This window comes from Gymnodraco acuticeps, unplaced genomic scaffold (assembly GCF_902827175.1).
Source record: "Gymnodraco acuticeps unplaced genomic scaffold, fGymAcu1.1, whole genome shotgun sequence".
NCBI lineage: Eukaryota > Metazoa > Chordata > Actinopteri > Perciformes > Bathydraconidae > Gymnodraco > Gymnodraco acuticeps.
In genome coordinates this window covers 1,390,238-1,404,415 of record NW_022989979.1, presented here as the reverse complement: position 1 = coordinate 1,404,415, position 14,178 = coordinate 1,390,238, and the positions used below count along the sequence as shown (strand labels likewise).

At 40.9% G+C, this 14,178-nt stretch overlaps 1 protein-coding gene across 1 annotated transcript in view; it reads left to right on the top strand.

Annotated features, from left to right (window-relative positions):
* Positions 1–11,183, top strand: part of ankrd49 (ankyrin repeat domain 49) — a 28,021-nt gene extending 16,838 nt beyond the window's left edge. Inside the window, exon 3 of the mRNA XM_034211559.1 lies at positions 8,742–11,183. Coding sequence (XP_034067450.1) covers positions 8,742–9,218 — 477 coding nt within the window. The 3' untranslated portion in view covers positions 9,219–11,183. The remainder of the gene's footprint in view (positions 1–8,741) is intronic.
* The last annotated feature ends 2,995 nt before the right edge of the window (positions 11,184–14,178 follow it).

Genomic DNA, 14,178 nt, shown 5'->3' with positions numbered 1-14,178 from the left:
CTTTATTATGTTAATGAAAAGCAATTGGAGTCTAATACATGTATTTGTGTGAGACGGGCGGTTTTCTAAGTAGGCCTATCACAGTCAAGTATTTCTTGTTGGCTGATTATTTAAATAATGTTGCTAAAGAGACAGATTTCTGCCAAAAGATAACATTTATTAGTGTTTTTACAGAATTCAAAAGCAAACACTTTCTTGTGTCTTATGTTGTGCTTATTAGATTTAAAAAATAGAAAAAAGTAGTTTTAAATCATCCATGTAGTGCTGGATGATAAACCTCTCAAATTCTCAAAGCCCGATGTGACACTTTCAAAATGGGTGGAGCAATATGAAAAGAAACTCGTATGAAGATGTTTTTGATCAAAACCTCTATCAATATTGCTTAGATACTGTAGGATTGACCACTGGGGATTTTACTTCATATTTACACAATGAGATATTTGATTAATAATCATCTGTAGGGCAGGCGTTATGTGGATGTAATGACTGAGTGGGTTATGGTATATAATAGATCAGCTAGAAGAGTCTGGAGGTCTGAGAAGGACATTTATTTGGAGTAATCAGCCTTTAAAACCAGTCAGAGGCACTTTGCAATGTTTTTTTGTTTTTTTTGTCCGAACAATTGTCCAAACCCTAGTTGGATATGATCATATAAATCAGCTGGAAGCAGAGAGTGGATTACGGCTTTGATAGAAAAATGATTGTTGTAGAAAGATCTAGGTGGTAAAAAGTAATTAAAATAAGTGGTCCTGACTGCAGCTGTGAGCTGGGTTTAGATTTTCCTGGTTCACCTTTCCATTTGTATCTTGTAAGAGAATTTGTGAACACATTAAAGTGGTTGATTTCACTTTAAACATCCTTTTGCACACTCTCTCAGCTGAGGTTTAGATGCCTGTTTTTTAAGATATTTTCTTTTAATTTCGCTCCCCCAGACCTTCAAAAAATAATTTGCTGTTAATAATTCTTGCACTCTAATGACAAAATTGCAACACCTACAATGTTACATTACATTGCATTTAGCTGACGCTTTTATCCAAAGCGACTTACAATAAGTGCATTCGACTAAGAAGATACAACCTTGAAGAAAACAGAATCATATAAGTAGATCAGGTTTCATAGAGCCAACACAATTCAAGTGCTACTCAACTGGCTTTAGATAAGCCAGTCCTTTATTAGTAAATAAGTGCACTGTTAGCAGTTTGTTTGTTGTTGTTTTTTTATCTTAAAGTATAATATATTTTATTATTGGTTTCTAACAAAAGCATGTATTTACGCACAGCAAGTTCTCTACATCTGTTGATGATACATTCTGTACATCTGCACAAGAGTGTGCACATTTTGAAAACATCTAAGGAAAAAATAAGAACTTTTAAAACCTTTTTGTTAAAGCCAGAAATAGAACATATTTGTATACAGTGTACTCAATTCAATTCAAAACCTTTATTTATCCAGGTAAAATCCCATTGAGATCAATGATCTCTTTTTCAAGGGAGACCTGCAGCAGTAGGTTCCACAAGAAGACATAAACAACAGAACAACAAAAGGACATCATACAGCAAAATGTACAGGGATTACAATTTACATATTTAACCACAAGTACAGGTACCAACAGCATCTGATTTTGTAGCATCCAACCGAGCTTTAAAAACATGTAGTGGTACTAGCTTGGTAATTTTCCATTCTTTTTGCAGACTGTTCCATGTTAGTGGAGCTGCACATCTAAAAGCTTTCTTCCCTAAAACAGTCCTAGCACTTGGCACATTTAATAAAACCACAGCATGCGATCTCAGGCAATAAGTACTTTCAATTCGCAGAGAGATCAGGGAGCAGATATAAGATGGTAGTTTATCCAACATGGCTTTGTAAATGAAAAAGTACCAGTGACTGAGCCTCCGTACAGTAAGTGATGGCAAAACCGCCTTGGTATACAGTGTACACAGTGATGCGTAAGTGCTTTACAATTTGTCAAAAATCTCAGTGCACTGTGATACGCAGCATCTAACTTGCTCAGGTAATTGGCAGGTGCATTCATATAACAAATCACCATAATCCAGCACAGGTAAAAAGGTCACAGTGACTAGCCTTTTCCTGGCCTCAAGCGAGAAACAGGACTTATTTCTGTAAAAGAAACCTAGCCTAACCCTCAGCTTTTTAAGCAGGTTATTGACATGAAGTTTAAAAGTGAGACAGTCATCAAGCCAGATACCCAAGTATTTGTAACAGGTAACCACTTCAAGTTGTATTTCTTGCGTAGTTACAATATCCAAAGCAGTGTCTGGTGTATTTTTAGCTTTAGCTTTAGAAAAGAGCATTACCTTGGTTTTATCCACATTTAAAAGAAGCTTAAGCTCAGAGAGCTGAGCCTGAATAATGTTAAAAACAGCCTGTAATTTAACAACAGCCTTGTTAATCGAGGGACCTGCACAGTACATAACGGTATCGTCCGCATAAAAATGTAAGGTTGCTCCTTCGACATTTTCACCTAAACTATTCATATAGATAGAGAATAATAGCGGACCTAAAAGTGAACCTTGTGGTACACCATTAGTGATGTTTAACCACTCGGAAGACAGCCCATCCAACTGAACACATTGGGACCTTTCAGAGAGGTAGTTTACAAACCACCCTACTGCATGGCTGGACATGCCTATACTGACCAGCCTTTGCTTCAAAATGCGATGATCGACAGTATCAAAAGCTTTGGATAGGTCAACAAATAGAGCTGCACAACTCTGCTTATTATCTAAAATACTCGTAATATAATTTACCACTTTCATTGTGGCAGTGATGGTGCTGTGTTGCTTTCTGAAGCCTGACTGATGTTTAGACAGGATGTCATTGTTACATAAAAACACCTTTACCTGTTCACTCACTAGGCGTTCAAGAACCATTGGCCAGAACTGACAATTTAGAGATGGGTCTATAATTGTTTAATAAGGTGGCCTCCCCTCCTTTTAGTAGTGGCAGGACATAAGCTGACTTCCATACTTTTGGGATTTTGTTCGTGCTGAGAGAGAGGTTAAAAAGAGTAGTAAGAGGTGGAGCAATACAATCTGCAGCTATCTTTAAAAAGAAAGGTTCTACGTTGTCCAGACCAGCCGGCTTTTTAGGATCTAGCTTGGTTAAGACTTCACGAACAACACCAACAGTAAAAGGAGTAAAACTGAAAGGGTTTTCCAGACCACATTGTTCTGAGTCACCGACTGTGGTGTTTACAGAAGCAGAATTAGAAACAGAATGAAACAGAGAGCCACAGGACACAAAATGCTCATTAAAACAATTTAGTATGGTGGCCCTATCCGATATAGTGCCAGATACTGTGGTAAGGCACGGAGGTAGCTCATTACGGATATCACCGGTGGATATCGATTTTATGGCTTTCCAGAATTTTCTAGGGTTGCTCAGGTTCTTTGTGGTAACTGACAGATAATACTTAGATTTAGCACTTTTGACATGTGAAGTGAAGCTATTTCTTAGCTGCCTAAAACGCAGCCATTCTACCTCTGAGCCTGAATTCCTAGCCTTTGCCCAGGCCTTGTTTCTCTCATGTAGGAGAATAGATAATTCAGCAGAAAATCATGGATTGTCTCGTCCCTTCACTCTAAATTTACGCAGGGGTGCATGTCTATCTATAATTTCCATAAAACCAAGATAAAAATAAGACCATGCGGTTTCTACATCAGCACACAGATCGATTTTTCCCCAATCAAACCCAAACAGATCATGTACAAAACCCTGCTCCACAAAATGTTTTATGTCTCTCTTGATGATAATACGAGGTTTAACCTTTTGGACCTTAGTGTCCCTAATTGTGGCTACAACACAGTGGTCACTCAGATCATTCGCAAACACTCCCACAGCTGAGTATTTATAGGGAACATTAGTTAAAATGAGATCAATTAGGGAGGATTTATTTGGGGACTTAATATTAGGGCGAGTAGGACTGTCAACAATCTGAGTAACATTTAAAGAGATACAAAGGTTTTTAAAATCCTCTGACACTGCAGTTAACCAGTCCCAGTTAAAATCTCCAAGTAGCACTATTTCCTTGTAGTCTAGTTGTGATAAAAGATTTGCTAGCGAAGACAAGGAGTCTTTGACAGCTGAGGGGGGTCTGTAACAGCCCACGACCATGACCTGTTGACCCTTTGCCACTTCTATATTTAAGGCTAAAAATTCAAATTGCTTACTGATAGATTTGGAAACTACAGCGGTTACACTGAACTTATTCTTAACATAAATGGCAACGCCGCCCCCTTTATTAGGCCGGTCGGTACGATACACATTAAAACCATTTAAGGCAATGTCAGAGGCCAAAATAGATTTGTTTAGCCATGTTTCTGATAAAACAATGACGTCAGCGTCAGTCGAGCTCGCCCAGATACGGACAAAATCTAGTTTACCTAACAGACTGCGCACATTCAAGTGGATGAAACCCAACCCAGACCTAGCTTTAAAATCAGCAGGAGTAGCGATCTGACTACTACTACTGGGCGGACCAGGGTTAGGTTGTACATTTCCTGACAGTAATAACAACAACAAAACCAGGCATCTTTTCCTCTTAAGCGACACACATACATTGTCATCTACTTTAGAATCACCGGAAAAGTCTGCAAGAGTGTGATTAGAGCTTAAGAAGCAGTCCTGAAGAACCATCATCGCAGGAAAACAAAAAAGACAAACATATTTTGTTGAGCAGATTGACTGTGACAAGGCAACCGGTAATTGTTTGTGTAACACATCCGAACCTTTGCAGGGGATGCCCACTGCGGGTGGCAGAACAGACCTGAATCCAGTAGACTCCTCAGAATGACTAGAGATCTTCTCATAGTCCAAAATAGTTAACAGGCACAGCAGAATCCCGATATGGGCCATTTTCCCAGACCAGGGAACCGCGATGTTCCTGGAGCAAAATCAGCACAGCAGCAAAGGACAGGCGAAAGCAGCAGCGTGGTATCCCCGGGGTGAAAGCAGGCCTCTGCGACAGCAGAACCAGGACAGGTGGAAAGCAGGCCTCAGCCGTGGTAAAATCCTCCTCCGTACAGCAGCACACGCCCGGTGGAAGCAGGCCAAGCCCGAAGCGTGGATCCACTCCGTCTCTCCGCGAAGACTCCGGGGTAAAAACCTCTCCAGTGCAGCCGTGCAGGTGGGAGCAGGCCTCCGTAGATCGCAGATCGCAGGCAGCAACAGGTAGAGCTGCTCCGTCTCTCCGCGACGTCTCCGGGGTAAAAACCTCTCCAGTACAGCCGAACTCTACAGGTGGGAGCAGGCCTCCGTAGATCGCAGATCCCAGATCGCAGAAAGCAACAGGTGGAGCCGCTCCGTCTCTTCGCGACGAGCAGGCCTCCGTAAATCGCAGATCGCATGCAGCAACAGGTGGAGCCGCTCCGTCTCTTCGCTCCGTCTCCGGAGGAAAAACACCTCAGTACAGCCGTACTCATAGGTAGGCCTCTGCAGATCGCAGACAACTAAAACTACTCCTTGTATAAGCAGGGATGGCTAAAAGTTAAGTACTGTCCTTTGCAAAGGAAATACATGGCACGGCGAGAGTGGTTAACATAGAGCGAACACATTTAATGAACCCTGAAACCTCTCAAGGTCCATGAGGAACAATAAGCACCCTGTGGATATTTAAAGAAAGCTTCACTTTGGGGGGGACCAAATCTGCCCTAACCTCGTTTACTCAAAATTCATTATGTTCAAAATGGACTGTATTAGGATAAAAAATTAAATAAATGTTGTTTGGAGGTGTCATCCACTCTCTAAACCCTGTCTCACTGCACACTATTAAAACACAATGGGAGGGTGATACAATTTGAAATTGAAGAAGAAGATGTTTGGAATGAGTGTCTGAGACGGGTTCACTCCTCCTCCATCTCTGCTAGGCATGGATCGCTTCAGTGTAAGGTTCTTCATTGCTATCACTTAACTAAGGTGAGGTTATCCAAAATATGACTGTGTTGATCCTGTCTGCGATAGATGCCGTTAATCCCAGCTACCTACATCCATATGTTTTGGACTTGCCCCTCTCTGCATAACTTTTGGTCAGAAATATTCAATACAATATCGCTGGTTATCTCTGTCTCTGTCAAGCCTTCTGCAATCATTGCCTTATTCGGAGTCATCATTAGGCCTGCAATGCCAAATTATAAGTAGAACTTTGTAGCTTTTGTTACCTTCTTAGCTAGACGCTTGATTCTACTCAAGTGGAAATCCCCAGCTTCACCTGCCCATCAGGACTGGATTAGAGATATATTTGTCTTTGTTAATATGGAAAAAATGTGATGTACGTACGCTGATAGGGTCGTCTGCTAGTTTTAAGAAGACATGGCGACAATTTTTTGCATATACTGATAAAATGACCGTTGATACTATCCCGGACTGTCAAACTTTATACGGCCAAGTTACGGCTGCGCCGCGGCGTTCACAACAAAATCGCGGCCACTCTAGTCAATGGATGCTATTCCACCAGACGCACCGCGTTACGGCTGGAAGCGTCCCAGAAGTGTCTCGGCACTGGGCTCTGCTAAAATTAGGCGGCTGGTCTATTTTCGACGCGACGCGAGGAGTTGCATAGCGCCGGGCAGGAAGTGGACCGGTCAGAGCATCCAGTCAATCCCCCAAATAAACTAATTTTACAGACCCTATCCCTCCGTAGTCTTTCAAGTAGGAGGAGAAATGCCAGCGTTCTCCTCCGGTTTACAGGCACTGTGTAAATTATATATATAGAATAATTATGATGATGAATGCATTTTTTTACCACTAAAATACAGCAACACATCTTTGATGCATGTCGTTTATAACTGGAATATTACAATTATTATTAACTTTGTCTGTACAAAGTAGCCTGTCCAGGAAATATGCTCAAATCAACAAAAACTGCGAGCCGGCACGCAAGACGCTCCGCTTCTGAAACGTGCCCGGTAGGGTTTGACACTGTAGGACAGTGACCATCAACTCGCGACCCGCGGGCCACATCCGGCCCGTCAGACATTCTCATCCGGCCCGCACGACGGGGGTGACTGTGGCGTTGGCGGAGTGGTTAGTGCGTTCTTCCCCCACTCATTTTTTTTTTTACAACGTCTCGTGAGTAATGTGCAGTACCGGAGCCCAACAGAGAGGCAGCAGCTAAGGGACAGTAGACTGCTTACTGCGTAGCCTTCCCTGCCCTGAAGAAGAAGTGATCCTTCGTTAGCGTGAAGAGTCTGCTAAGCTTTATGCGCTCCGCAGTACCTGAGCGAGTGAGCGTGCTCCACTAGCACTTTTGTCTGAAAACCCAATAAAAAAAAGTCTGAAAAAAAAAGTGCTGATTCTCTGTCTGTCACTTTAGATGAAAATAAGGAGCCACTCCCCACGCCCCTCTGAGAGATATTTGGTTAAAAAAAACACAATGGTGCTCTAGGAGGAGATTCAGGTGATAAGGTGGGGGGGGGTTACCTTGGTTGGTTATTGGCTAAGCTAATCGTTACACATGCCAAAAAATCGTTATGACATCATCGTACTCCCTGTTCACTCACGACTGCGTGGCCATACACAGCTCCAACACCATCGTGAAGTTTGCTGACGATACGACCGTCATCGGCCAGATCACAGACGGCGTACAGAGAGGAGGTCGGAAAACTGACATCTTGGTGCCAGGATAACAACCTCCATCTTAACGTCAGCAAAACAAAGGAGCTGATTGTGGATTACAGGAAGCAGCAGATAGAGGGACACGCCCCCGTCGCCATCAATGGGACTGCGGTGGAGAGAGTCAGCAGCTTCAGGTTCCTTGGGGTCCACATCACTGAGGACCTGACATGGACTCTTCACACCACCACCATCACCAAGAAAGCTCGACAGCGGACTTCCTCCGCAGGCTGAGGAGGTTCATCATGGACTCCAGGATACTCTGCAACTTCTATAGGTGCACCATAGAGAGTATCCTGACTGGCTGCATCACGGCCTGGTACGGCAGCTGCACCGCCCTCAATCGTAAGGCTTTACAGAGGGTGGTGAAAACTGCACAGAACATCACCAGGATGGAGCTGCCATCCATGGAGGATCTTTACTCCAAGCGGCTCAGGAAGAAATCCCTCAGGATTATAAAAGACCCCCATCACCCCAGCCATAAACTGTTCAGTCTGCTGCCGTCTGGCAGGCGTTACCGCAGCATCCGGACTAATACCACCAGAGACAGTTTCATCTCACAGGCAATAAAACTGTTAAACACCTGAACTGCTGAAAAAATATCACAACATTCATCTGCTACTTAGTAATTATTTATCTATTATCTAATACTGTATATCATTCCAATAACTTGTATATAGACTCGTATTGCACTATTCCACTTTTTTTAGAACTATTTTTCTTTTGTATTACTTTTAATATAATATACTTTAATATTGTCTGCTTATCTGTATTATTGTGTTGCATTGTTGGAGAAGCCTGTGACCTAAGATTTTCAACGACATAATTACTCTGTAGCTATGTTAGTTTGACAATAAAGAACCTTGAACCTAAAGTGGCCAAAATCTGATCAGCTCATTTTCATACAGGTTTTTATATAAATGGATCAGGACAAAAAGTGAGCAAATATTTTTTCCTGAAATGTTCAGTATCTCTTTACACAGAGGGGACACATGTTTATGTATAAAAGGATTTTGCATAATAGGTGAACTTTAAGATAATCCATCTTTCATGAGACTATTCGAAGCAATTTCTAGTTTCCTAAAAACCTCTGTTTCTGCATTTTCTCACAGGTTTCCACAATCCGAAGGGTGGTAACTGCTGATCCGTTGGTGGTGCACAGCTGTGATGAGGATGGATACACTCCCCTGCACCGAGCAGCGTACAGCGGCCATGTTGACGCTGTCTCTGCTTTAATCGCCGCGGGGTCAAAGGTGAACCCTCGCACCCACGACGGCTGGACGCCCCTCCATAGCGCCTGCCGCTGGAGCCGCGTCAAAGTGGCAAGTTTTCTCCTGAAACATGGAGCCGAACTGAACGCCCAGACCAACGGGGGGCTCACCGCGCTCCACCTGGCCGCCTCCGACACCACCCCCCTCATGACAGACTCCCCCAACACGTTGGAGCTCCTGCTATCTCAGCTACACCTGAGGCCGGAGCTCCGCAGCGGCAGCGGGGAGACGGCCAGGGAGATATCCCAACGTACCAGCCCACACCACGTCCTGTTTGAGATGGTGGAAGACTGCGTCAATGTGGCACCGCTCTCATGAATGAAATAAAACACGGGGGCAGATATTTAAACCCTCACATTGTTAGCTAAATGTACACAAGATTCATGAGAGTTTTCACAATTGTACCCACATTACTTGATGTTTTTGATACATGAAAGGTGTCATATTATGAGTATATATTGATGTAAACATGCTTTCCCATGTTCATTCATGTTTTTGGTGAAGCATAATAAATGAATGTGTCTTTTTAATGTTGTAATACTGTCTATGTACACTTGACCTCAAAAGCACTTAGGCTTTCACACATAATAATGAAGGTTATATTATTTGTGTCAATGAATGCTCACATTGTTGGAATTACACTTAATTAAGGGATTTAATTCAAATAAAAGTTTTCAGAGGAAAATCTTTTTTTTTCCTGCACAAATCCTTACCTGAACTGAGGTTACTAAGAAACAAGCTGCTTGAAATGTTAAAGGAATAGTTCAGAAGTGTTGAGGTAAATGTGCTGCTGTTGTCCCCGTCAACAGCAGCACATTGTTTGCTCCTGTGTTGGTAACTGAGCTGGAGGTGACACACAGACTATGGATAAATTCATACAACCCCACATGTAGAATAATCTGAATTTCCTCCTTTAATCAATTCAATTGTTTGGTTTGAATGAACATTGAAAATGGTGATGAACGCCAATCCCAGCATTCCTAGGTGTCTTAAGTGACACATTTACAAAAACTATAAAAAAATAAAACAATCTTATAGAAACAATACATTGAGCGGCTCAGTCTGTAGGGACTTGGTCTTGGAACCAAAGGGTCGCTGGTTCACGTCCCGATTGGACCAAAAAACATAATATGGAGTGAGCTGGTAGCTGGAGAGGTGCCAGTTCACCTCCAAGGCCACGGCCGAGGTGCCCTTGAGCAAGGCACCTAACCTCAAAACTGCTCCATTGGTGCCGGGTACCTGGCAGCCTCTCTGCTCTGCCACTTCTCCTATCTGCATGTGGTTGTGTGTGTGCATGTATATCCTTTGTGTTTCTGCATGTATATCCTGTGTGTGTAATGTGTGTAAACACAACAGAGTGGGGAAATACATTTCCCTGTAATGGATGAATAAAGTATATCTTCTTCTTCTTCATTGTCATTTATGTATTAATAAACACATTTAATAAGATTTTTGTATGCAAACTTCTTGATGTGTAAATTAACCTAAGCTCTCAAATAAATGTAATGATGTTTCCCTTTGAAATATAAGCAGCAGAAAGTAACATGAGAGGAAAAGTCTTAAATGTGTTTATTATCACAGGACTGTGTCCTTCCATCACAGATCTTTAATGGCCTGAGAAAAACTGCTTGAAATGTTTTCTATTTTAATATATAATTTATTTGGACTCATGGTGAACGCATTACTATAGCATTAACACTGACTCTTGTCCTTATAAGAAAATGTTGATGTCAACCGAATTATGGTAATAATCAGTGTTTTATTGCAATTAGAGAGTGCCTAAAGTGAAAAATGCCATTCGTTCATCTAATTTTACCTACAAGAAAACATGCAAAGTGTCTGTAAACTTCTTGGCTTGAAACTGATCTTCATAACTCAACCCATACGCAGAATATTTGTCAGGGTTACATTTGCATTTAATCAGAATCAGGTTTGATGCCAAGGTGTGTTTTTTTGCATGTTTGGTTCTAAACTAATCACAAAACAACTGCACCAGTGATGTAACATAAATACAATGGGACAATTCAGAATACAAATATGAAATACATACTGAATATCTGTTTTAACAATGAAGAGCATGGTGTTGTAAAACAGTATTTAGTTTAGAGGACATGTGCAATTATGTACAGAAACAATAGTCACACGCTGAGTGTTAATGTGATGTCTCTGAGGCGGGATGTGAAACACAATTAGTTTGGTTCATCAGGCTGCATCACTTGAAGCCAATATATTTCTTCATATTTTGTATGTTGTTGCAAGAATAAAGCTGCCATGCAATGCAAATAGATAGCTCTTTATTCTAACCTTTTATGCTCTTCACCTTTTTTATATTACCATATTACCTTAGATCACTTTTTTTTTAAATTATTTTCTCCTCATAGCATTGTGAAGCAACTTGAGATGACATTGTTTTTAAAGTGTGCTATATTACTGAAATGTATTATTATTATATTATTATTATTATAGCAACCTGAATTTTTTGTAAATCAGAGGCATGGTGTTTTTGAACAACTGTTTTTTATGACACCTGTAAAATCATAACTGTATCTAATAGTGAATCCCAAGCATGAAAGATTGAAGAATTACTAAGGATACTTGTGTTAACTAGCTAGTAATGATAAAGTGCCAGTATGCAGAAATACCTTCAAAAAACAGAAGCTCAGACTCAAAGATCTGTCCTTGTAAAGGTTGTGGTGAATCACTCACCTGCATGCAGGCAGTCTCTCCCTGCCGGGGGGCTTCTGCACCCTCATTTATCTTGGGGAGTTAATGCCAAATTAGCATTAAAGGTCCTCCTGTTTAGGCATTTATGTAGTAAGGAAACAAAGGTACATCTAAACATAATAGCGCTGAATTAACACAAATTCAAAGGCAGACAGTAAAGAGCGGATGCAATAATACCAGTTATACATTATGGTTACATTACAATTAGGGCCGGGACTCGATTAAAAAAATTAATCTAATTAATTAGAGGCTTTGTAATTAATTAATCGAAATTAATCGCAATTTTAATCACATATAAATATTTGACCTGAGAACAGTGAGAAGCAATTTTTTTCACATGGATTTTAGTATACCATTAGGCGCATTCACACCGCAGTACTTTTCCCACAAAGGTTCATGAGAATTTAGTTCATGAGAACTCTTTGAACCTGGGGGTGGATTAGGCAAATTAAGCCGCTGACGTCACTTCTTCTTCTTCTGCTTTGGGTTTACTGGCAGGCCGCAAACCACTTCACGGCGTATACTGCCGCCCAAAGTCCCCGGCCGGAAGTCCCCGGAGTTGGGGACTGGCTTCAGTAGAAGCTGCTGGGAGTCCCAGCAGCCTTCCGAGTAAATCGCCAGAACGCCGACACCTCCTCATCTTCACCGCTCCCATGTTTTATTTTGTGTTGCCATAAGTTAGTCTCTCTGCGTTTCTGCGCTGGGCTAATGCTAATGCTAATAATGCTAATGCGAGGATAATAAAATGGCGGCTTCACAAAACTTTTTGGGAGTTTTACGGGGCTGGTTTGCAATCCGCCCAGCCAATCAGAAATATAGCTCTTTTCTCACAAGAGAGCCGTACGAAAGTCCCTGCTCTCTAGCAGCTCTCTGCTCTCTAGCAGGGACTTTCGTGGGAGTAAAAAGGTTCTCGTGAACTAATTTTAGTTCCGGCTCTTTTTGGTGTGAACGCGATAAAAGAGGCTAACGTCCACGCTAGCTGCTATATGTTTTGCATTGAGGTGATACTTGAGGCTTGATGTGCTGCGGTGATATGCGAATTCCTTTTTGCGTAATTTGTACACAACCGTGCTCTTATCGACGCTTCCATCCGTACGTTTTTTAAAACAACATTTCCCACTGTTGTTCACTGTGGTTTGTTGTTGTCTGAAGTCATGAACGTTAGTTGGTGCTCCAGTATAATCGGTACGCCTGAAACTCATCCAGTGAGAAACGTTCCGCGGTGCAAAAATAAGTGCGATTAAAATGCGTAAATTTTTTTAACGCGTTAATTTTTGTGTAATTAATTAATCTTAATTAACGCGTTAAAGTCCCGGCCCTAATTACAATTACACATTGTTAGACATTTTGTTGGTGCATTTGTCAAAAGTTGTTCATAATTTTCTAGAAAATTGAGAACCATTCATTGTGGAAGGTTTCCTGCAAATGACTATTTCCAATGGAAGGTTGAGTGTGTGACTAACTACTTCAGTGTCAGTTAGTTCCAGTTTATTCGTAGAAATCATTTTATTTAGACAGCGTGACATTCAAGAAAAGTAAATACCAAACCACTTTTCTCTGTAGTTGAAGATAATCAGTGTCACCATGCATTGCACCAAATTAGGTTGAAAAACTCCATCAAACAAATACATCTTTTAGTTTCTCCTCATTAACATTTGAGCTGTTCTTTCAAGAAACTAGTTTCTGAAATTGACAATGGCTATTAAATATAAAATGTTGAATAAAACAGATTCTCAAATCTTAAGTGAAATAGAAGTGTTTTTATGTGTCTTACTTTGTGTATCGTCTTAGAGCAATGTCTCCATTCCTTAGAACATTTGAATGAAATGAAGGGATCATTTAAATTAAGATTATCATTTTATTTTAGCTAATTCAACTTTTAATTTTGAGTTTTTATCTATGTGTCATTTGATGAACAGTTAGCTTGATTTAATGTTATTAGTGTAGCTGCAGGAAGACAGCTCGAAATATTTTTTTTGGAGAACACCTATGCATTTGTATAGATGGATATGTGCCACAACACATGGCTACATTCTTATGTGGTTGCCAAAGCAATAAAGTGCACTTAATGTTCTTCTGCTGCTCTGTACATCAGCCGTTACACAAGACTGTACAAAAGCTGCTAATGAAAAAATATGTTCTTTAAATTGTAAAGACTGCAAGGTCATTTTGTCCATTTAGATGTTTTATTCCTCACATTCCCCAAAGGCACAACCCTTTTTTAGAGATTAAGGTTAGAATTACTGCAAATTGGAGTGAGGCATGTAAGTGAGGGTCCTTACGAGTGGAAGAATAACCCTGATAATAATAATAATAACATCCAAACTCTTACTCATACTTTTTATCTGTCCCTTTAGCTCCAAAATTCTCCACTATGCTCACTAGCTGGTTGCTAACTTGGTTTGCCTGCCTTTTAATGCTGGCCAGATAATATACAGTGGGGTTGTTAGACGTTTTTGCTGAAAACAGCTAACGCAGCTTCACAAATAATAACATGAGAGTGAACCAAAACAGTAAAGGTGTGACACATTTAACAACATTTCAGTTTTTACCT